Here is a 24,072-nt window from a genome sequence, read left to right on the forward strand (position 1 = left end):
AGAAAAAGAAAAGGAAATGAATTTTAGCCAATTGAAATTCAGCTTATTATTCAGTGCATTGTTTAGATCAAGATGGCCTCTGTTCATTGATTAGGTGAATTTATAATATTTTTTTTTAGAAATAATCTCGTTTTGCAGAAACATACCCAAATATTAATTAATATGGTGGCACGGAAAAGCTTGTATATTCTCCCCACATGGCGATCTGTGTAGTAGTGTCGGGGTTTTATGTTGTAAATAAAAAAAATCATCATCCATCCTAGTTGGCAACGTTGATCCAGCAAGCCAGCCAGTGACAACAGAAAAATTTTCTGAACCAGAAAAAGATTTACTTAACTATTAGATCTAGATCTAGATTCTATATCTAAATTCTAAATATTTAGAACTCTAGAAATTTTCAATTATTTTAAAGTATTCCTTATTTGACATCTAGATCTAGATCTATTTTATTTTAATTTCGAAGTGACTACTCGGAAGATTTTTCTCCCCAACGTCTCCACTTAGTCGGCAAAAGATAGCTCTGCGCATGTGCAGTGACCTATGGCTAGGGTTAGGGCTAGAATGAGGGTTATGGTTAGGGATAGCCCCCATAGGATTAGGTGATTAGGGTTAGGGTTTTGCGGTTGTAAACCATCGAAAACATCGCCGCGAAGGCAAGTCGTATTTTCTCTCCATTGCGCATGCGTATTTTATTCCAGCTAGCATCGGCCTTTCATTTTTAACCTAACAAAACTAAAAAATCAAGGCAAAAACTTGACATACGGACAACTGACTTATTTTGAAGTTTAAAAAAAAATTTCACAAAAAAACGTTTTAATAACAAGCTTTTATGTAATAATGCACTAAAAACTATAAAGAAAAGCGTGGTTCACTATAGTATTTTAGTATCTATTGGATACCTTTACTAATATACTAATTATAGTTATTTAAATAGTATTGTATAATTTATTTTCTCCTTTTTAGTGCATTTTTACATAAAAGCTTGTTATTAAAATGTTTTTTATGAAATTTTTATTTAGTACTTTACATGTTTTTATTTACAATAGAGTTACATGACTAAAAACCATTGCGCACCTATTGAACGTGATGTCTCATGTGTGGAGTAGTTGGATAAGACTGCCTACTAATCTGTTCAAATTTTTTATTAATTTATAAAAAATTAATCAGGCGACCAATTAAGTCAAATTGAATGTCATGATGTATTGTCTTCATGTCTTGACCCATGTACCAATTACGAACCGTATTTGTCAGCTAGAAGTTCCTGCAATTTTGCTTGGCCGTTTTGATCTAAACAGACTGACGACAGACAGAGGAAGTGAGTTAAATATAAGATTGTAAAAATCTGGTAATCTATGGTTTTAGGTGCGTAAAATCGACAGAGGCTAGTAATGTGAGAAAAAGTTGCCTCGTTGTTAAGGCTTTAATAGAAGTATATTTGTGATATATTTGTGTCAAATATAATAGATAGGCCTAACTGAAAAGTAAACCAAAATCAATGGCTAAATATATCAATATAGGCCAGAAATTAACTTAAAACAGCAGCATTTGCAAGCAAGATTTGCTATAGGCCTATAAACAGCGGCCATCTGTAAATTAGAGTGGTTTCCCCTGAATCTCAAACTATAATTGTACCAAAAAAACATGAATAAGATGGCTGCTAAGGTAAATAAGTTTGGTTGCTTCTGATGAAAACATAGCTAGTCTTTATTTATTACTGAAAAGTTTTAATACAGTTGTTTAAAAACAGAGACATGAATGAAATAATTAGGCCTACTAACATGTAATGAGTCACCTTTTTTCACATAATAGTCTCGGCCGATTTTACGTATATAAAACGACAGATTACCAAAGATCTTGCCTAATTCCAAGGTAATTCTAGGGACTGAAATAATTTTCAAATTATCATTTTTTTTTTAAAAACTCATTTAATCGCAGTGAAATCAAGAAAGTGTTCTTGGACAAATTTGGCATGCTTAAGATTTTCTCACTAAATCTAAAATTTACTCAATTTTCAATGTAAACATGACAACTGGATAATAGACATCCATATTTAATCCATTAGGCACTAATTTTGAAGTAAAAGTTTGTTAAACTAAATTATGTAATTAAATATTTATTGTCACTCACTGCCATGACAAACACACCTCTCCATGACAACACGTTCATCACTCTTACGTTTGAGGCCACGGCAAACCATGAATTGGTTCGACTTTTAAATTGGCTATGCACCAGAGTTCCTCAATAGTGATGAGCCAAATAGCGGTCACATGGTTTTTAAAAGAAAAGAAAATAGGTTGTTTTATAGCTGTCTTATGTAAAAAAAAGGTTCACAATATTTTATTTATTTTTTCCTAGACTGATAAAACTAATAATGCTTTACGTTCTCGCTCATTTTTGTGCCTACACCGTTGATATTTTAAAAGTTCTAATAAGTTTAATGAAATCAACTTTTGAATTTAGCCTCCATTCTCAAAACCAAATTTTAAAATGCTTTTCTGGCATATATATCTCTGCCACCTATGGTTTGTTTTTATAACCCCGCCATTTTGCTTGTGGTAAACATTTTAAACAGTAATTCTAAAAAGGTCACTGGAACTAAGACCAAAAATCATCGGAAATCATGCATCCGGTGTGTACGCCAAATTGTTGTTAGCACCGACCATGCCTCCGGGTTAGCGAGTAATACTACTATACTTATAACTATACTAGCATATCTCTCTTAAGGTAACTTATGAATGCTTTTGTTTGTTTTATGCCATTTCTTTTTACTATTATTTAATACTACTCAAATCATTTTAATTTTCAGCAATATCCTATTCTATTGTTTAACATGAATTATTTAAATAATAATGCAAACGAACAAATGCTTTTTAAATTGCTTAGTATAAAAATATAAATGATAGGCCTACAGAATAAGATGTCATTAATCTTAAAATATAATGTTACCACAGTTATGTGAGTTAAGCTAAATTTGGCAAAAGCAAGGAATAAGTTTGCAAATAAATGTTATAAACATGTAAGTTATATATTACAGCAACTTTGAATTGCGCTCGAAATTGAGCCAGCTGTTTAGTTTTAAAAAAAAATTTCTGGCATAGGAAGGCAGATGATTCATTTATTTATAGTCAAGCATTCTAAATTTCATGGCACAGATACTCTTTACTAGATCAAGCATTTTAAATTGTTTTTATTTTCACAGATTTCATAATGCAAGAAGGACTATGTGACACTTTCCTTAATGGCTTTCAGTAATATCTTCAAAAAGGCTAGCAATTTATTAGGTATTGGAGGAACTGACAGTTTGCGTCCTCCTCCATTAGATGGGGAAATCATCTATTGCAAGAACAATGTTTGTGTTCATCCCCCGGCATCACTGCTGCTAGAGACAGAACACCATCCTGGTTATTTAACCTTGCGTGCTCAACAAAGTCAGGTAGTGCTTTGTTAATAAATTAATTGATTGCCCTATGAATTACATCTTGTTAGCTGTAATTTTAGAAACGTTACATTTGTTTTATCAGGTGTCACAAATTACTAATATTGACCCGATGATATCACCATTTCAGTCATGTCGACCAACTCTCCTTTTAACATGGATACCAAACACCACATTGAAAAAAAATCCACAAAGTATTGAGAGTAGCCCGATTAAATCTGGCACCCCTAAAGCTAGTCCACGTCGAAACCCTAAACAAGAATTTGCTAAATCAGATGAGTCTGTGACTTTGACTCCCTCCCCTTCCCCTAGCACACAAGACTCAAGCCAGCGTTGTAAAAAACTAAGCACAGACACTACAAGCATCTGCTCTGATACCTCAGTATATTCAAGAGACGACTCTCCTAGTTTGGACAGTTCCAATGTTGGAGAAGATGTCTCAAAGGAAAGCGGAAGCAGGCACAGCTCTAGCTACAGATCACAAACTGACTCAGGTATTGGAACAGATGAAACCCATCTCCAGAACAATGAAAAGTATTTACAGCATGGGCTGAAACCCTCGAGGGTGGGCATTCACGTCAATGATCTCAATGGTGCAGAAAGAAAAAACATTGGAGCCTGCAGTGATCCTAACAGAGATGAGCTTACTTCTGAGGAACAGCTTGTTGCTATGCTCAACAGAAATAAGCTTCATGCCAAGATTAAAGATGGAGGAGATACAAGTAAGTATTTGTAGGCTGTTTTTGGATGAAGGTGGAGTGATTGTTATGCTTTCTTTGTATGTCAAGTAACTACTTGTTGTTGTGAATTTTAAATGGAAATGAGTTTTAATGGTTGATATACTTTGTATTGTTAAACTAAAGCATTTTTTATGAGCACCTTTATAATTTATCTTTAGTTGTGCATGAAGCTCCTTTTCTTTTAGGTGAGTTTTTATAATTTGAGTTACATCCATATGCTTACAGAGTTTAGCATTAAGACTTTTATTTTTCACAGCTGTTAAGGCAGTGAGTATAGAGCTGCAGGGAGACAAACTTGTGGTGGTCACGGAGCAAGAAGAAGAAAGGTGTAAAAATATCACAGAGAACAACATCAACAGAAATGAAAGCAAGTTTGACACGAGCAGCTCCACAGATATTGACACGCAGAGCCTGAGCTCTGACTCCAACAGTCCATCCAACCTGGGGCTCGGGGCTGCCCACACAGTGCTGGATGGGATCAATAGCTCCGATGGTCTTCCTGTTCCCCCTACTGGCATTTCAAGGGTATGGTTAGCTTAGGGTTTTATTTATACTTAAGAACACATAGTTTTTTTTTTTTTTCAACTTTACATATAAGATCTGAAAAAGGTCATGAGCAAGGGCTATTTTTGAAGTAGTTTTATAATTTTTCATGTTAGTATTTTTTTATTTAAATTTTAGACATGCCTAGAACTTGAGCTGGCAGCAAGTATAGGGCCACCTCCAAATACTCCAGCTATTACACCAGACATCAACATTACTAAAAGTAGGTCGCGATCATCCTCCTCCTCATCAACCACATCAGGTCCAGATTCTTGTCCAGTCACACCTTGCACATCAGATGGGGATTCAGGTCAGCATTTATATCTTACTAGAAGTGAATTTATTTCATTCACACCTTGCACATTAGATGGGGATTCAGGGCAGCATTTATATCTTACTAGAAGTGAATTTATTTCATTCACACCTTGCACATCAGATGGGGATTCAGGTCAGCATTTATATCTTACTAGAAGTGAATTTATTTCATTCACACCTTGCACATCAGATGGGGATTCAGGTCAGCATTTATATCTTACTAGAAGTGAATTTATTTCATTCACACCTTGCACATTAGATGGGGATTCAGGTCAGCATTTATATCTTACTAGAAGTGAATTTATTTCATTCACACCTTGCACATCAGATGGGGATTCAGGTCAGCATTTATATCTTACTAGAAGTGAATTTATTTCATTCACACCTTGCACATCAGATGGGGATTCAGGGCAGCATTTATATCTTACTAGAAGTGAATTTATTTCATTCACACCTTGCACATCAGATGGGGATTCAGGTCAGCATTTATATCTTACTAGAAGTGGATTTATTTCATTCACACCTTGCACATCAGATGGGGATTCAGGTCAGCATTTATATCTTACTAGAAGTGGATTTATTTCATTCACACCTTGCACATCAGATGGGGATTCAGGTCAGCATTTATATCTTACTAGAAGTGGATTTATTTCATTCACACCTTGCACATCAGATGGGGATTCAGGTCAGCATTTATATCTTACTAGAAGTGAATTTATTTCATTCACACCTTGCACATTAGAAGGGGATTCAGGTCGGTTTTCTGTCATACATCTATATCAGACTAGAATTGAATTTTTTTCATTCACAACTAGCACATCAGATGTGGATTTGGGTAGGTTACCATTCATGTTGAGTGCATCTTATTACACTGTAATTATTTTATACTTCTAGCCCCAAACTCACCTGGTCAAGAATGGCCTGAGTCTCCAGGGAGTTCTGTTGGCTACCACAACCTGACCTTCCCAGAAAATGCAATGACAACATCTGCTGCCAGTCCTGGCCAAAAGAGAAGTGCCAGAGATCAGTTGTGTGGGGTCTTCTCTGTAGACTTAGGTAGGAATTGGTGTCTATTTGTTTGGGTTCTACCATGTAGACTTGGATGGGAATCATGTGGACCATTTGTACTTTTATTTAATAAACATTGAAAACTTATCTAAAGTCGTAAATTTCTAACTTTGAATGTCATCAGGTCAGATGCGATCTCTGCGACTATTTTACAATGACAGAGCTTGTACGCAAGGCCAAGTTGTTATAGCCAGCAGAGAAAGTCAGTACAAGATTCTACACTTTCATAATGGAGGTCTCGACAAACTGGCTGAAATATTTGAGGACTGGAGTTTGTTTGCACATAATATAGATGAGGTAGGCTAATTGATGTGTATACTGTTGTCAGCTGGCAGTCTTTATGTTCTGGAGGATTGCTTCATTTTTGTTTGAATAAAAAATCTTTTTTAATTTATAAAATATTATTTTCCTGGTATGGTAAGCATGAAAATAGTTAGTCCAAAGAGCTGCAGGTTTTGAAATACACCTGAATTCTCCAGCTATATGGATAAAAACATCTGAAAGCCTTTACTTGTAGTTTACCATTTTGCTTATTAGACTTAACATAAAAACTTAAATTTGACTTTTTATTTTACTGTGCGGGGGGCTCTCAAATTCAATTGGTTATGGTCCAAAGTTAATGTTTATATTGTTTTGATGTCTAGATGTTTAAATGAAACATCGTAACTTGATCTTATGCAGTGTTTGTTTGAAGCAGGGTGAAGGTGACAAGCCTTACAGACAGTTCCTTGTGGTGAAGCCCCACTTATCTGATGATCAGTGTCACCCTGAAGAACATTTGTTTGCTAAAGTAACCAATGAGGTCTGGCAGGAACACATGGCAGCTGACGGCAGCATTGAAGATGTCTTCCAATTGCGTAAGGTGTGTATCTGTACACTTAATGTGATGGCTATGATCAATTATGACTGTCTTAAAAAAAGTAAACAGATCTAGAAAATGTATAATCACTAATGCCTTAACACAGCTGCAGTTTCCAAACGTTTTTTCATTCCACATCCTTCTAAAGTCTTGGCACCTCTTTGTTCTGGGTTTTGTGGACATATTAATACGAAGTGAACAATAATGTATTAAGTTTTCACTTCCCATAGCTTTAGGCCATGTCTGCCTTACGGTTTTGAAACCTCTGCTATAGGGTATATACTTGAGAGAGCACTGCATTGTGAATAGATTTAAACATGATAATCTTTTGCTTGTTTTTAAAACTAATATAATTATAATATGTTCTGTTATTTTTTTGTTTTAAAATTAATTCAGTTTTGTTTGTGTTAAGCACTTCAGCAAATCTAATATGCTCTTTGAATCCTTATAAAATATGAAAAGTCACTTCTTTGGTCACATTTTAGTTGATCTTTTTTTATTAGTAGATGTCCAACTTTTCTATCTCTTTCAACTTTGACTGCTACAGGCCATATTTTTTGGTGGCCTAGACGCAAGCATCAGACATGAAGTATGGCCATTTCTTCTACATTACTTCCCATTTACATCAACTTTTGAAGAAAGAGAACAGATTCGTAATGACAAGTACATTGAATATCAAAATATCAGGAAGCTCAGGTACCTTTTTAAATCATTTTTTCTTACATGGTCTAATCTGAAACATGTTCCTCGCAGCTTCCACCTCAGCTTGCCTTTTCTTTTGCAACTTTTTCTGAGCATTAATCATTAGTTGTGGTCTATTTTGTGACATTTAAAAAATATTCATGTCTATTATTGTTTGTTTTATATCTTAAGAGAATCAATGGATCCTGAGACCCAGCAACAGTTCTGGAGGAATATCCAGTGCATTGTTGAGAAAGATGTAGTGCGCACTGACAGATCACATCCCTATTTCAAGGGTGACAATAACCCAAACATAGAGGTGCTCAAGTAGGTTATTTATCTCATCAGGTTAAGCTTAATATCATCTTAATCAAAGTATTGCTAATGTTTTTCATATTTCTTTCAATGAGTAAGTCTCTTACTATGAAATTGTATGATGGTGTTTTATGTTTCTAGAAATATACTTGTCAACTATGCTGTGGCAAATCCACTGATGGGATATACACAAGGAATGTCAGATCTGTTAGCCCCTGTTTTAGCTGCCATTCAACAGGAATCTGAAGCTTACTGGTGTTTTTCTGGGCTTATGACTAGGACCATTTTTGTTAGCTCCCCAAAGGATAGCGACATGGATAAACAGTTGGTGAGATTGTGTTTGTTTATGTTAAGGAAACATTTAGTTTGCCACCTCAGTATAGAAAAGGAAGGCAAGATCGAATGGTAAAGATTTTGACTGTTAACCCGAAAGTCTTAAATCTCAAAGATGTACCTGAGTCCTGCCAGCTCTGGTGGTTACCTGACTCACGGTAGGGAAAGTGAAGGCGATGGACATAGACCTATCGCTTATTATCCAGAGGTCACTGAAACAGGTGAACTCTTATTCACTTGCCCCATGGATAAGGTTCTAAACGTTACTTAGTTCGTTATTTAACTTAATTTAGCAAGTAAAAACAACTTGTCATTTTGTGTTCTTACTTAAACATAAAGACTTTGTTTACAGAACTATTTGAGGGAACTGTTAAGAGTGACACTACCCAAGTTTCATTACCACCTGAAACTTCTAGGTCAGGATGCCTTGGAACTGCTGTTTTGCCACAGGTAATTCACATTTCTTATAATTGCTCTTGAATATACTGATTGCAAGAATGTCCCTTATACAGAGAATTGACATTTGATCAACAGGTGGATCCTTCTGTGCTTCAAGCGTGAGTTCTGTGAGAGTGATGCCCTGCGCATATGGGAGACATGCTGGGCCCGCTACCAGACTGACTACTTCCATCTCTTTGTGTGTGTGGCCATTGTAGCTATCTACGGAGATGATGTGGTCGAACAAAGACTTCCAGCTGATGAAATTCTTCTCCATTTTTCTAGTTTAGCTATGCACATGAATGGCAGGCTTGTTCTTAGAAAGGTAAATTACTTATAGTTTTTGTTGTTGTTTTTTTTTTTTTTTAAGATTAAAAAATTTAATTTACAACTACTCTTTACTATATACTTAACTGCTACCTCACTGTTCAACTATGACTTCCTACTACTTAACCCTTTGAGCCCTGGCCTCCCTGACCTAATTTCTCCTATTTCCTGAGCTCCCAGGCCCAAACCGATTTTCACTTATCTGCTTCTAACTTTGCCCATAACTTTTGAACCGTTTGAGATAATCAGACCAAATTTGGTATCCAGACTCAGGATCAAACAACAATGCAGCAAGATTCTGAAATTCTTTATTTTTTTTACAATGTTTGAACAGAACAATGTGTATAAAACGAACGTATAATTATTGTTTTGATAAAACATAGAAGAAACCAATTTACATTTAGTAATTGTTTTGTTATTTTTTATATCTGCCCATACTAGTTCATCGCCAGAAGTCCACTTTCGTGTGATAACTTACAAAACAGTTATCACTGCCGGACCCGATGCAAAGAAAAAATTAGCATGTTTTGCACCAGTAAACTTTTTTTTTTCGTTTCGGCAAGTCTTTGTCCTTGACACCACGTGCATCAGAACGTACTTGAAATCAATTTTTAAAATCATACTCCCGCACTCAAAAGACATATGCGCAGTTTTAGTCAGTCTTCCGCTAATTATATTTAATTAGACGGTATACCGGCCGCATGGAATATGACGCTAGATCATCGGGCCGGAAAACCGGCTTTTCGGACATATATGCCTAATGTTGAAGCCGGTTTACCGGCCTGGCGGGCTCAAAGGGTTAATGATCTACTCCTTAAACCTCCTACTCATTGGTCTGTTACTAGTCATCTTGCTTCCATTTGGTCAGGCTATTCTATTGGTTCCTACCTGCTTGACCTATGGCTATCTACTTAAATTATTCACTATTCTAGATCTTTCTTCTCCTTGGCCTATTTCTTACATCATCACACAAATTATATTTTGAGTTTCCTTTTATGTTCCTGACAATAGAGGAGGCAGCAACAATGGAAATGGTTTAATTTTTTGGGAATAGTTGCTAATTAAAATCAAACATTTAGAGCAAAATTTACTTAGGTGGAGATTTAAGTTCTGTTTTGTTTTTCAGGCAAGAGGATTACTTCATGAATTTAGGAAACGTGTGAAGATTCCTTGCACACTCCATGGTCTGTGTTCCCAAGTAAATGCTGGCATGTGGGACAGTGGCCATGTTCCTACTGTAGAGTGCATTGGGCATCTTGGCGAAGAAGTTTGTTCGTATAACAGCACACCAAGTTCTCCTATCTATGATGACCAGTGAAGTTGCTGATATATCAGGAAATCAAGCTCAGATCAGGAGTTTACACCCCTGTATTATATATTACAATATTTACATATGTGCAATAATTGAACTGAATCATCAAATGCATTTACACCGTTTCTAGACCAAAGTTTTATTTTTAAATAATTTTTTGAGTTGGTCACTTTATTAATGAGATAAATTCTATTCATTATAGTCACTTCCAATTTTTTGTTGGTATTTTTAAAATTGTTTTACATCTTTTTTTTCTTTTTTTTAAATTGATTCCACTGTGTGGTGATGATGTCCTGTGATACACATAATTTGATGATAGCAACTGGTACCACAAACACCTTGTTTTAACCATAATGGACCAATCCATTGCTAGTATTGAAATCTTTGTTCCACACTCTGCTCAACTTATTTGAGTGAACCAAAGATTATTTTTGTTTACCTCAGTTTGTGCAATATCCTTTTAATTCCAATTTTTTTATTGTGAATGCTTTTTAATCATGTATTGTGTTGTATTGGTTGAGGATCTATTATGTTTGTGGTCAAAGGTGTTTTAATTGAATATAGATATAAGCAGACGACTTATTTATGTACAGAAATGTCTTCAACAGTCTTGGCATAAATCTAGTAGATGGCCGCTATGAATACCACCTAAGTCATTTATTCATGTAAATATTTTTAATGTACAAGCACAATAGTCAGGTCAGTTATTAAAAAACTAAATCACTTGAAATTGTTTGAGAGATCATCCCAGTTGTGTTCTACTTTAGATGAATATCTAGCTTGAACTATTTCTTCAGTAAACATGTGCATTCCGTTTCTTTTGGTGTTCTTTTTGTGCATATTATTTGCTTGTGTTAATCTTGATTTCAGTTTGCCAATTGACATACAATTTTAAAATGATTCAACCACAAAAAAAGGTACTTTTTTACCAGACAAAGGAAAAGATTCCACTCACCAAATTTAAGATAATTTTAATTACATTAGATAAGTAAAAAAACAATTATGGATTTTTAAATTCAATATACAATCAAATACAAGAATGTAAAGTTCTTGACCACAAACATAGATTTAGTCATAAATTTACCAGTTTAAAATTAATTTTAAAAAGGGGTCGGCGTGGTCGAGTCGGTATAGCTCATGGTTGCCAAACCGAAAAGTCTCGAGTTCGAACCCTCGGACAGATGAGGCTCGTTAGCTGGGAACAGCCACTCTTCTAGGAGAGACTACTCCAAAATTAAATAACTGCTGCCTTGTAGTTTGTTCTTGGTTGGACAAAGGCTATGGAAGCAAATCCAAAAAAGAAAAGCAGGCTGAAATCGGAGTCAATGGCCTCAATGGCGCATAACCAGTTGACACGTAACGCTTAATTGTGTTGGAGGCGTGGTCGAGTCGGCAAAAAGTTCATGGTTGATAAATTCGAACAAAGTCTCGAGTTGAAACCCACTGGCAGATAAATCTCGATCCCCTTCAACACTAATAATTAAGAACGAAGAAGAAGAAAGAATTTTAAAAAACCTGACAATTTAATCACTCCTTAAAAAAAAACATCTTGTCTTTTTTTGTTTGATCTAAATGGTAAACTGTTAATTTGTCTTATTAATGTAGAGGTTCTCACATTTATAATTACTTTATTTTTTAAACTAGTCAAAACCAGTACTAATACAAACGTTACTAAAATGTAATACCCATTTAATACTTGATCAGTCTTACATGTAAAATAGTGTTATTTATTGGGTAATAAAACATCTAAACATACTGTTTAGATACATGCTTAAGTTAAACTCAACAAATTTACTATTTTAACACCAAATATACAGGAATCACTTTCAAATATACAGAAACTTGAAAAACATTACACTTGGCAAACATAAGATAATTCAAAAAGATAACCACAGTTTTATAGGAATGTTTTCAACAGAGATGGAGGGAACATATGTCAAATGTTTGAAGTTATTTATAAAAAATCATGTCACATGTTTATCTTTGATGTGAGGAACTCGTTTCTCCCAAGCATTTTTACACACATACCCCAGACAAAAATAACGAGCTGCTGGACCATACAAGCCCAGCTGACCTTGGTGACAGAGATAAGGCTTGACCTTGACATAATGTGGCTTACGCATCTTTGCTGAGTACATGGCATAGATGACTTCCTGGTCAGTATTGGATAGTCCCTGGTCAAGGAGCTCTTTGACTGCAAGCTTATAGTCTCTGGTAAAATTCAGCATATACTGCGCAAACATAAAAAAAAAAACTATTCAAACATGCACAATTGTTACTATACTTTGCAACAAAAAAATTAATTTTGAACCAAGGCGGTAGAACTACCAACACTTTGTTTTAACCATTTGTGGAAGTAAATGTCAAAAACTCGCAACAATAAGCCTGATCATTTTTTTTATTTATGTAAGCAATATAAAAATAAGTCTCAATTCGAAATTTGTGTTCAAATGCATATTTTAACAATAATTATAAGTGGTATATTTCTTAACTAATGAAATGTGTATTTAAATAAACTTAAAATAATTAATTATTAAGACGTTTAAAATTTAGTCTTTAAGTGCTTTTTTTTCATACATGATATTAGCTGACCTAACCAAAAAAGTAGACAACCAGTTACCTACCTCTTTAGCAGCTAAAACTATGCTTCCTGAAACCCACACCATCTTGTTTTTCATAATAAAATCTGGTGTTAAGACAGGATCTTGTGGCCATGCTTGGGAGAATCCAACTCTTTCGGGGTTAAATTTGTCTGGTGGCACAAGTTTAAACAATGGATAGTCTGTGCCATCTAAGCTACGAAACAGACCAACATCAACCCAGGCAAAATAAGGAGTGTTAAAATAGTCCATAATGCAAGATCTTTCAAGCACATCATATTTGGCATGCATAGCACATGAGTACTCTGGGTAAACTGTGTTTGGGTGGTATTTGGGGTAAGATGGCTGGCGATAAATGCTTCGAATTTGTGGAAGGTGTTTAAAAGATGGTAGTTCATGTCTGTTAATTTTGATAACTTTAGTGTGACTAGGAGGCATGCAGGAGCGAACTTCCCTACAGAAAGAAAAAACATTTGTTACTCAAGTTTTATTTATCAATCATGCATAATCTAAGTTTTAAGTTAATGAATAAAATCAATCATGTTAGGAGTCACCGAAAAGTTAGCGTAGACTTTATCAATTAGGCCTAGATTAAAGATATTCAACATTCAATAAAAGGCTATATACCAATTAGATAACATTTTAAAATAAAATTAAAATAATTTTAGACTTAGATAACCTAATTATGGAATTCATAACAAACCCTTTTTAAACCATATTTTTTAAGTTATTTAAATAACTTAAATTTTTATAGTTAGAACAATGTATACTACAATGATTACATTTTTAAAATGTAAACAAAACATGCATTTAAGTCAAGAGAGTTAATACATTCTTTTGATGATGGATAATAACTGTTTTTATTATTTTGAAAAACCAAGCTTAAAGGAATATTCTAGCTAAAATAAGAAATTATATTTGTGATGTTATAATAATCAGCCTGCTTGTTAACATCAATTTCTTAAAGTTACTTATACTAAATGATCACATTTAAATGATAGCCAGTGGTAGTAAACTTACTTGAAATATTCTATATCTTCATCTTTTTCTATGTAAGCCACCACTCTATTTGTCATTTTGCCAAAAATACGCATCCACCTCTTGTACTTGTATGGAGAGTGATAAGCCAATGGCTGTTCACCTTTCTTGAACACTCCCAGATCAATGAACATGGTGACCACTGTTATTTCATCTGGGGCGGGTTGAAAGACATAATCTGGAGCACTTTCATAGTCACACCATTTGACCTGGAATCATAATAACAGCCTTGACTATAACTAGAGATATGATTTTTTTCTAACTTAAAATATGCTTTTAATAAAAATAAGTTGCTTAAAAGACTTTAAATGTCTGATATTCAATATTATTTTAGAAATGAGCTATACTTAAACTATGCTTCAAGATTGTAGGATGGTGCATTTTTTTTCTTAATAATCTAATAAAACAATAATATGCTATCCTATGAGATTGCTTAGTTTGATCAATTCAAAAATGGTACGTTTCTTAAATAGATTTAAAAATACATACAACTGAAGGATTCCATGGCAATATTTCTAATGTAAATATCAGATGATCTGTGTAAAATAAACATTTTTTAAATATTAGGCATAATCTAAAGATAGTTAAATAGCATAGAACTGAAAGTAACAAAGTATTTAAGGAATTTTAAAATGAGAACAAAGAGAAATACTTTAAAATTGTCCAACTGAAAGTGTAATATAAAACCATGTAGTGCTAATAAGGGCATGGTAAAGGGATGTATGGGAGATGGGGGGGGGGTGGCTTGAACACTATTAATACACCCTTGATAAATCCCATAGAAATAAAAAAGCAATTTAATTTTTAAAAAGCCCTAATGCAACATCAATCTCTTTTGTATTTCTTATCTATAATTTAAAATGTATTTTACAAAGTGGATGAAACAGTTATTATGAAGTATTCAAAAGTGACCTACAAAGAAATAAAAATGCTAAACCAGCAAATAATGCTGTACATGATGCCATCACAAGTCTTTTCGGTGTCCATCTTCTATATAATATTGACATTTTGATTGAAATCCACTGACGTCGTAATTTTAAGAGCAGTGAAGTTTCCATAGGCATGATTTGACCTAAACACAAAGGAAAAAAGATAGAGTTAGATATGTTTAAATAAGCATAGACCAGTGAGAGAAAAGCAGTGGCAAAAATTAAGCAAAAGTAACGAAACATTATATTATAGCAATTAGGTTCAATTATGTTCAGTGAAGGTTACGCTCTGCCTATCTCCTCCACCCTACACATTGTGCCTACAACTCCACCAGTATTTTCTGTAAGCTCAAGTCAGCTGATTTTCAACATAAATACACTTTATAAAACCAGTTTGGCTCTTTGTATAATCAAATAAAATAACATAGGCCTATGTTATTTTATTAAACAATATGGTTCATATTTGTGTCGATCCTTTATAATCCTAACAGAACCAACCCCCTGGGCGTGGCCTGCACAGACTGATGTGCTTGTTGCAGTGTGTTAAATATACTCAAAACCATATTAAAAAATCTCATTTAAATAGGTCAGGTCACATGATGATAGTGACATACCAAGCACATGTATAAATTATAATTGTGTTGCCTAGTGATAACTACCTTCCTTCTCCCCCCCCCCCCCCCTTCGAAGCTACTGAGACAGACTCAAGACTACACTGCATCTCTAGATTTAGTTATTAGTAGCCTACTTTTACTTAGTAATAAATAAATTAAATATTAAATAACTGTGCAATGGGTTCATCCTTCATATAATTTAATCTGTGCAATGGGCTCAAATCATCCTTCTATACTAGATCTAGATTCTATAGGCCCTAGTAAATTTCATTTAAATTTATTGTAATTTTTAGAGCTGAACAAAGCAATGGGCATGGGCTCAAATTGAAATTAGTAATTTGAATAATTTAAGCCAATTGCTTTGCTACCCTTCACCATTTTATTTAATATTATTAATTAGTAATTAGGCCTATTAGGCTGTGATTTTACTAGATCTATGATGAATGATGACATTGTGATTGTGTGACAGATTAATTGACTCATTTCAACACTCATGAATAACCGACAATAACCGTACTTTTCTGGGACCTTGTCGTTGTCAGTGTCTTCAATTTCAACTCTTTCTTAGTCTTCCTCCTAGTCCTAACTTACTAATTAGTAGTAATTACTAAAGTCTCTAGTAACCTAGTAGTACCAGAGTAATCAGAGTTACTAGAGTAGATCTCTAGATCTGTATATTATATTTTGGCTGTCGGTCATAATGATTATTGCATATTGCCATTACAATGTTAAACACCAATGTTGGTGTACATCTACATCTCTAGATCTAAGCCTACTCTCAGCCTCTGAGATGTTGACTAGGAGTAGGAAGTAACTTCTGCATACACTAAACACCGAAAACTTCAATAATAGGAGAATAACTTAACCCTTTATTTACGGAATTATGTTCTGAATGAGATTTTTACTTAAACAATGTGTTACTATATTGCTTTTGGCACATTCAAAGCATATATCGAAGGAAATTTCGTTTCATAAATTTTTAATGGCCCAAACAGATATTGGTACTTATAAGTACCGTCAGTAAACTAGGAAATTTTTTTTCAAATTTTTTTTTTTACAAAACAGGAACAAACGATACAATTTATTAACTAATAACATGGCAATCATTATAACAATCAATTTTTGTAATTTTCACACATAAATACAGCACACAAGTATATTTTGAGTACGATTTTTACTGGAACACATCTTAGACCTCAAACACAGCTGAAGTAGTCGACATGTCACGCTCCCTCAATCTTGTCTGTGGTCTTTCTAGTGTAGCAACGGTTCCCGGAATGAACATGCTTTTGTTGGAAGCTTCCAATAGCTAGTACAATGAGCCGCATTAACAAACAAAAGCCTAGTCATTCAGCACGCAACTACAAGTAATACTAGTATAATTGTAGCCAACTAGAATGTTATGACAAGTCTACACTACAGTGCAAAGTTCATAAATAGAAGTGAGCTCAATGTGTTTAGGATAGCCGTAGTGGCATACTCCTTTTTTGTTTACTGATTAAAATTTACCATATAGATCAATACTATATGCAGAAGTATGGACTATTACTAGCCTACATGTATACATTACGTAAATGCTAGTTGTTGTAGGCAAGACAGTTTAGTGCAGTAAATAAAACTAACAAATTAAATCTTACAACTAGAACTAGGCTTTGGTATACAAATGAAGCAAACTAAACCTTGTAAACGAGCCCGCAACTGATACCTTTATTCTTGTTAATTTTTTACTACTAGAAATTAACATGTAATTACAATATTTCTTAGGTAAACCGTAAGCTAAACTTCTTATAAATTTGTAAATATCATTTTTTGAGTACATTTCGATAATTAATTATCAAGACAATATTTATGTAACTCCACATAAGAAAAATCTGCCATTTTCTAAAAATCTTTAAAAAATGACCGTGTGCCCTGACGGTACTTATAAGTCCACTTGTAAACATCGATCTAATACAAAGACAATTTGATTAAAATTGTATAACTAGAAGTTAAATGCGTTTGCCTGACTATTGAAGTTGCCAATAAAAAATATTTGGGGTTGAAAACTTGAAAAATAAGGTAAAACAAAGGGAAATCAAGAACGTATGTGAGAAATGTACAGACAAATTGTGAACTACCGATATAGCAAGACATTGAAAATGGCGCCACACCAGTAATTTTCAAAAAACAATGATACCTCCGACTACCGGCGACTCAGGGGAGATAGAACTATTAATTACTTCAATAATTTTTAAAATTCGTATTAAATTAAAAATAATACAGGCATTTAATTAAAGTGGTACTTCTAAGTACCGTCAGTAGATAAAGGGTTAAGCAATTAAACAGTTGTTTGTTTCGTTTTTTTTTTAAACTATTTTATCAGCTTATTGTTATATGATGTAAGTAAAACTCTAATACACACTTAATAATTTAAAAATTAGCCTAAACTATTTGTTTTTATTTTACTTTTACTGCTATTTAAACCTACCCTCCTTGTTAACAGTCATTACAGGGTGGGAAGGGTTCAAAACTTTGATATAATGTTTGCATTTTAAATTTTTTTAAAAATAAAAATTCGAGCAATTTTTAAGCATTTTTGTCAATTGTAATTGTTTTCCCAAGATATGATCTTCTCCAAGCTCTGTTATTTTTTTTTTAGTAATATACTCTTGTTTAAAAAAAAAAAAAAAAAATACCATGGGGGGGGGGGGGGGAAGAAGAGATATTAAAACAAGGGGGGGGGGGAACTAATGTGCCATCATTCATGGACAAACCCAATATAGATGGCTAATCACCATTTTTTGTTTGTTTCATTCAATGAGACTTTAGTCTTTCCACCTTACCAGATACAGTAACATAAACATACCATTATCAGACTATCTTTTCAATTAGCTAACTATGGTATTTAATGTTTCTTGTTGCTTATGCTGATGCACATATTTCCTAACATGTTGTCTATTATCATTCATAAACAAAAGCAACACCATTATTTGGATGAAAGTTTATTTTAAATTAGTGTTGTACCGAACATTACATCAAATTGGAAGCTTACATGGAGCAACCATCTTTATTTTACAATTTGTACTGGCTGGGTACTGAAGCGAAAATCTCATTGGATAAAAGAAATATGAAAGACATAAAATCACAACAACAAATATGTGGAGATTAAGTGTGTAATAGTGGCAAGTATCTTTGGTCCTTACGTGTGTAGTAGCACCAGCAATTATGTTTGGCCTTTAAAAGCTTTTGATTACCAAATAGGTTGTCAACTAAACTGTATCGCCACAACACAGCAGGCAAAAAAATGATCACACTTTTTACAGTGAAGACAGCTTACACTTTAAAGCTTTTGTTTACAATGAATTGCTATAACAATAACAATACAGGTAATACATAAGCATTTTTTATTCAGCAATGAGAGCCTAAACTATGTACCCACTTTTTTCCGAGAAGTTATATTATTTCTGGCCATCAATTGTCTCACCGTGGCCATCAACTGTCCCATTGTCTTTACATTATTGAAACTCAAACATCTGAGAGAAGTAATAATTTATGGGTGTAATGCTGACTTATACATTTCACCCATGTAAAATTACACAATTTTTAATCAGATGTTATAATTTTGTCTAGTCTAGTTCTACAGTTTTAATGAAAGCACTGAAGCATTATTTCAGATACAATGAAGAACGGTATAAAAAAAAATTCAAGGAACTTCATTATGCTTAGAGCCAAGAACATTTCCTTGCTGGGTATTGTCTTCCATAGGTGGTGCACTAGCCTGCATTGCTGCACTGCTTTGTGGCGGTGCGGCGCTGTGGAAATCATACTGCTGGACAGGCTGATATTGAGTTGTGGTATACATGGGGTAGGTAGGAGGGTAAGAATATGGAGGAGGCGGTGGTGGATAGGCATAAGTTGGCTGGGGGCTCAGCAGAGGTTGACTGTGTGGTCCGTACTGGTAGACAACATGCGGTCCGTGGGCTTGTATTATGGTGGAGCTGTGAACTGGTTGTGTGCTATAGGTAATACTGGTAGGTGCTCCTGTATATATACCTAAAGGCTGAAAAAAGAGGTTAGAAAAATGTTTAAAATACATTTTTTTAAAGTTACCCCTTAATCTGGTAAATAGAAAGTTTAGGAAAATTAGTTTAATAAAAGTAGAAAAAAGTACATTAGAGAGTTGAAACAATGTCAAGCATGTGAGGGGGGGGGGGGGGGTGAATGTAGAATATGATATATAGTTTAAACGTTTGGCACATTTAATTTTGGTGGCATCATTTTGCAGAAAGAGAATGTCAGACTGACATTTCCACAAGCAGAGATAATTGCATTTTTCCTTTTACTTCAGGTGTGAATCATTTACAAAGCACAAAATATTTTTTTACTTTAACTTTGAGGCTACATTTCTGTTTACATATACATTTAGAGCTTAAAAAACAATTTTTAGTAAGTTCTTATAATTAATAGAACAGAATGTGAGCATGAACTAGTTTGTATATATTATAATGTCGCAGAAAAAATGCCATTTCATCATTTTTTAAATGGTTATTGTATATATTAATAAAAACAAAAATATCCAATTTGTAGGAACAAAAAAAAAACACAATAAATTATTTATTACATGTAATTTAGTAACAGCACTTAAGCTTTTGTTTCAATTTAATTTCCCCTTGGAAGTTATTGGACAGCGTGGTCGAATAGTAATGCATTAGACTACTAACCCAAAAGTTGTAGCACATTCCTAAGTCAACCCAACTCTGATGGGTACTTGACCTAGGTTAGGGAAAGTAAAGGCAGCTGGGCATAGTGCTGACCACACTATCCCTTTATATGCTGAGGTCACAGAAACAGGTGCTCTACTTTACCTGCCCCATCAGCCAGTGCCATTACTTCAATCCAATGAAATACATATAAATTATCAATGAGGATCATAACAAATTTGGACCTACCTGCAGTGCTGGTGGTTTCTTGTTCCCCACAATGATCAAAAATAATGTGACATAAAGTCCACTGACTGTAAGAGATGTCAGGATCATGGACCAGTTATACCTGTAATCTCTGCCACCAATCCCGATCACCAGAACAAATGCTATTAGCCCAGCTGTACCTAAAATAGCTATTAAAAAAAAAGAATTGTGTTTTTGAGAAGTACTTGTTAAAAATAATGTTACGTTAAGATGATAATTCTGAAAAATTGTGGATGTGACTGAATTTTTGTGTGTTTCAAACCAGAAATGTATTGATTTAATTACTATTTAAATTTGAGTGGTTTATTAGATTAAAGTCATGACATGTGAATTCTAGAGAACTCAATATCTACCACTGTTTAGATGCATTTATAAATTACAGCAGGCTAAAATAAAAGAGTATATTTGGCCTATCTAAATTAAAAAGTTAAACCATACTAGATTACTTACTGTTGACAATGCTATTTACCTGTAATAAGGATACAGATCTCCAGCCTCCTACTGTAATACATCAAGGGGTTAACTTTTCTTAAGTTTTCAAATAGGGTGACTCCAATGCAGACAAAGTAGCCAGCCAAATGTATTGAGAAAATGATCATGGCCACCATGAAACCTTAGATAGGGTATTGGATATTTATAAGGTATTGTTACAAACAAAATTCACAGTACTGTCTGTAATGCTAACAAAATATTTTGAACAAAAAGCACTATGTTTTATATTATGAGAATTTATGAACTAGTATCTAAATATCATATCTGATTACAGAGTAGCAAGGTTGTGTGTTAAAAATAGAATCAGTCCTCTTAAAGTAAAGGTGGTAACAAAAAAGGTGGTATTCTGCATATTATTAAAATTGTATGTCAACATAAGGAATTGTGTGTTGATGCATTGTTGGAGTTTTAATATCCTAACATAAATAAGAAGTTGCAGTATAGTGCTGTGTCTAAAGGTCAGTCACGCTGCATTTTCATACTGTATAACGTATGATGGCGACATAGGGGCCTAGCAGTACAGCGCTAGACTGCTAATCTGTAAGCCTTGGGTTTGACTCAGGGTTCAAGTCAATAGAATGTCCTTGAGTCCATCGAGCTCTGATGGATACCTAACTAGGTGGATGGGCATAGTGCTGACCACACTATCGTCATCATTCCTTTGTGGCCCCTGGGGAGCAAAGGGCTGCAACCACAAATCTCCAGCGGACTCGGTTTTGGGCTGCCCCCTCTATCTGTGCCCATGTGAGCCCAGCTGTTTTCGCCTCTTCTTCAACCGTTTATATACTGAGGTAAAAGAAACATGTGAACTCTACTTCATTTGCCCCACAGACCTTCAGGGAACTTTACTTTTTTACTTTTATAATGTAAGTTAATGGTGCACGAAATCTTACTTTAATTATTTTAGAACTATAAGTAATAAATTTATATGCAGTGACACTTTTACAAATCTCTGTGAAGTCTGCTGCCCCTTTAAGTATGTGTATACAGGAAAAAATAGTAAACTCTGCATATCTACTCTGCCTAATCCAATCCAAACTTAATTTTATAATAAAAACATAACAAGATCAAGTAATCACATTTTTGTGGTTCAGCATTAGTGATACTTGAAAAGATGGTTTAAAAGAAAAAAACTCAGAACAAATGTACCGTATCAGATGATGTTTCACACATGGGAAATCAGGTTCATACCACTGCTAAACACAAACACAAGACATGCAGATCTTTGGAAAAAATAGATATTTTAAAACTGAAAGATATTAACAATATTTGCGAAATGAAGGGATAAGGGTTAAGTTAGGGGGGGAAAAACCAAAAGCAGAAATTAGTTTGAACTGAATGATTCTTACCATAATTCCCAAAATGATGGAATCCATTCCACAATCCTACTGAAATACCGTAATCACTGAAGCGCTCTCTGAAGGTGACCCAGTGATGAGTAGAGTATCCGAGAATAAACAAACCAAAAGATGCCAGTAAGAGAAGCAACCCAACTTTATAAGCTGTGGTTCTATACCTAAACAGTGAGGTGGCTGCAGCTTGTCCTAATTGCTGATTCATCCCTCCAAATTGCATTTGGGTAGACATTTTTCTGAAGCAAATTTTCAACATAAAAACATAACAGCACAATGATGGTTAAATTCCTGTTTAATAAAATGGTGTATTTTTTATACATAAAACATTATTGAAAAATAATAATGTAGTTTTCCTTATAGCTTGTTTTACACAATAGCTTCAAACATAAATTATGGTTAAAAAAGTTTAAATTAACACTCTATTAAAAGACTGCTCGCACACATAATTTAGTCTATTAGATAGGAAATAAATTATAAAATATACAATTTTTGTAAACTTGGTGTATAATAGAATTAATAGGTCAGCCACTTTTAATTATCCATGACTATTTTTAGGTATCCACTTATAGCTGCGTAAACTCAATCACACAATCCCCTAAAATAGGAACAAGCACTGTCTTTTCTTAAAAGCATTCTAGGTTGTTATGTATTTAAAATATTTTTTATAGATAAATACTGGTTCTAAAAGGGGAAGAAGTGGTCTAGCGGTAGAGAGCTGGACTGCTAACCTGTAAGTCTCAAGTTCGAATCTGGGTTCAAGTCAGTAGACCGTCCACCCAACTCTTACGTTAGGGAAAGTAAAGGTGGCTGGGCATAGTGCTGACCACACTATCTCTTCATATGCCGAGGTCACAGAAACAAGTGAACTCTACTTCACTTGCCCTATAGACCGTCAGGTTTGAAAGGGAACTTTTTAACCCTTTTTGGCTCAGAAAACAGTAAATTTATGTGTTGCTTAACATCAGCTGCTAATGTACATGTAGACAAAGCACATGTTTGATTAATTGCCTAATTGGTGGCCAACACACTATCCAGAAAATTACTTTGAAACACCCTAGTAGCCTACTAGGGTGTTTCAAAGTAATTTTCCCTAGGGACAGCTGGAAATGTATACCAAGCAGAGGAGTAGTGATAGGGGAGGGGGGGGGGGACCACATATGTTGGAAAAATAAATTGAAAGGTTGAGGGGGGTGCAAATGGAAAGTTTGAGGGGGGGTGCAAATCAAAATCTTGAGGGGGGTGCAAATCGAAAGTTTGTCTCCGGGCGTCGGGAGGGGTCGCTACGCCTCTGATACCAAGCCAAAAAGTGTATCAACAATCAAATACACAGAAAACAGTACAGTGTCAACTGCGCTGTCTGGGCCCCAGTTGACACTGACAGTAGTTGTCAGTAGTGACACTGTTTTCTGTATTTAACTGTCTGTAGTGCCTCCTAGATCTAGTATTTAAAATTTTCATTTTGATTTTTTTAGTAGAACTTGAAGTAGATCAGAGATCTAGATATCTAGATCTAGAGCTACTGATCTAGATCTAAAAATCTAGTTAATCTAGTAGACTAGACAGCACTACTTAGTGGGCTGCCTTGAGTCTGGTATTCTATTTTGGACTATTTTATTTATTATTGTTTAGATTTTGTAAGTGTACTTCATTACTTCTCACCCGATTGAAGAAAATGTAATAATAACAAGAGCTCGTTTAACAATAAGTATAAAAAGGATCAGTAACAGGAAG

The 24,072-nt window shown here is 34.3% G+C and overlaps 3 protein-coding genes across 6 annotated transcripts; 1 reads left to right on the forward strand and 2 right to left on the reverse strand.

Moving 5' to 3' along the window:
- Positions 1-27: 27 nt before the first annotated feature.
- On the forward strand, positions 28-11,183 carry LOC131941703 (TBC1 domain family member 16). 2 transcript variants are annotated; one of them, XM_059301137.1, is made up of 14 exons: positions 28-94; positions 3,200-3,433; positions 3,567-4,158; positions 4,433-4,701; positions 4,858-5,029; positions 5,929-6,090; positions 6,227-6,399; positions 6,797-6,964; positions 7,509-7,657; positions 7,835-7,969; positions 8,099-8,285; positions 8,643-8,740; positions 8,825-9,053; positions 10,182-11,183. In XM_059301137.1, exons 2-14 carry the CDS (start codon positions 3,239-3,241, stop codon positions 10,371-10,373), a joined length of 2,721 nt encoding a protein of 906 aa, XP_059157120.1. In that variant the 5' UTR covers positions 28-94; positions 3,200-3,238; the 3' UTR covers positions 10,374-11,183. The 2 variants fall into 2 exon arrangements, with proteins under 2 accessions (XP_059157120.1, XP_059157121.1); XM_059301138.1 differs by lacking the exon at positions 28-94 and having other exon boundaries at positions 3,209-3,433; positions 6,800-6,964.
- Positions 11,184-11,321: 138 nt separating this feature from the next.
- LOC131941704 (uncharacterized) lies at positions 11,322-16,357 on the reverse strand. Of its 3 annotated transcripts, XM_059301140.1 has the most exons (7): positions 16,173-16,357; positions 16,066-16,107; positions 14,922-15,077; positions 14,495-14,541; positions 13,988-14,214; positions 12,992-13,421; positions 11,322-12,598 (listed from the first exon to the last, which is right to left on the reverse strand). In XM_059301140.1, the coding sequence occupies exons 3-7, from the start codon at positions 15,067-15,069 to the stop codon at positions 12,332-12,334; spliced, it is 1,119 nt and encodes a 372-aa protein (XP_059157123.1). In that variant the 5' UTR covers positions 15,070-15,077; positions 16,066-16,107; positions 16,173-16,357; the 3' UTR covers positions 11,322-12,331. The 3 variants fall into 3 exon arrangements, with proteins under 3 accessions (XP_059157123.1, XP_059157124.1, XP_059157122.1); XM_059301141.1 differs by lacking the exon at positions 16,066-16,107 and having other exon boundaries at positions 16,183-16,357; XM_059301139.1 differs by having other exon boundaries at positions 16,066-16,357.
- A 2,145-nt stretch (positions 16,358-18,502) lies between these two features.
- LOC131941715 (uncharacterized) lies at positions 18,503-24,066 on the reverse strand. The gene is made up of 5 exons (XM_059301158.1): positions 24,001-24,066; positions 22,336-22,577; positions 20,964-21,107; positions 20,477-20,643; positions 18,503-19,587 (listed from the first exon to the last, which is right to left on the reverse strand). The coding sequence occupies exons 2-5, from the start codon at positions 22,571-22,573 to the stop codon at positions 19,231-19,233; spliced, it is 906 nt and encodes a 301-aa protein (XP_059157141.1). The 5' UTR covers positions 22,574-22,577; positions 24,001-24,066; the 3' UTR covers positions 18,503-19,230.
- Between the last annotated feature and the right edge of the window lie 6 nt (positions 24,067-24,072).

The sequence above is a fragment of the Physella acuta genome, unplaced genomic scaffold (genome assembly GCF_028476545.2).
Source record: "Physella acuta isolate Inbredline_101_S28 unplaced genomic scaffold, ASM2847654v3 ptg000370l, whole genome shotgun sequence".
NCBI classification, from domain to species: Eukaryota; Metazoa; Mollusca; class Gastropoda; family Physidae; genus Physella; species Physella acuta.

Bases quoted from the DNA above. Each gene is read 5' to 3' on its own strand.
- LOC131941715 (XM_059301158.1), bottom strand. From the start codon at position 22,573: ATGTCTACCCAAATGCAATTTGGAGGGATGAATCAGCAATTAGGACAA. The intron at 20,644-20,963 runs GTAAATAGCATT...TTTTTTTAATAG, and splicing joins GATCTGTATCCTTATTACAG to CTATTTTAGGTACAGCTGGG. The intron at 19,588-20,476 runs GTAGGTCCAAAT...CTCTTTTTTCAG, and splicing joins AGAAACCACCAGCACTGCAG to CCTTTAGGTATATATACAGG.
- LOC131941704 (XM_059301141.1), bottom strand. From the start codon at position 15,069: ATGCCTATGGAAACTTCACTGCTCTTAAAATTACGACGTCAGTGGATT. The intron at 14,542-14,921 runs GTAGGTCACTTT...TATTTTACACAG, and splicing joins TTTAGCATTTTTATTTCTTT to ATCATCTGATATTTACATTA. The intron at 13,422-13,987 runs GTAAGTTTACTA...TTCTTTCTGTAG, and splicing joins GAAGATATAGAATATTTCAA to GGAAGTTCGCTCCTGCATGC.
- LOC131941703 (XM_059301137.1), top strand. From the start codon at position 3,239: ATGGCTTTCAGTAATATCTTCAAAAAGGCTAGCAATTTATTAGGTATT. The intron at 4,159-4,432 runs GTAAGTATTTGT...TATTTTTCACAG, and splicing joins TAAAGATGGAGGAGATACAA to CTGTTAAGGCAGTGAGTATA. The intron at 4,702-4,857 runs GTATGGTTAGCT...TTTAAATTTTAG, and splicing joins CCCCTACTGGCATTTCAAGG to ACATGCCTAGAACTTGAGCT.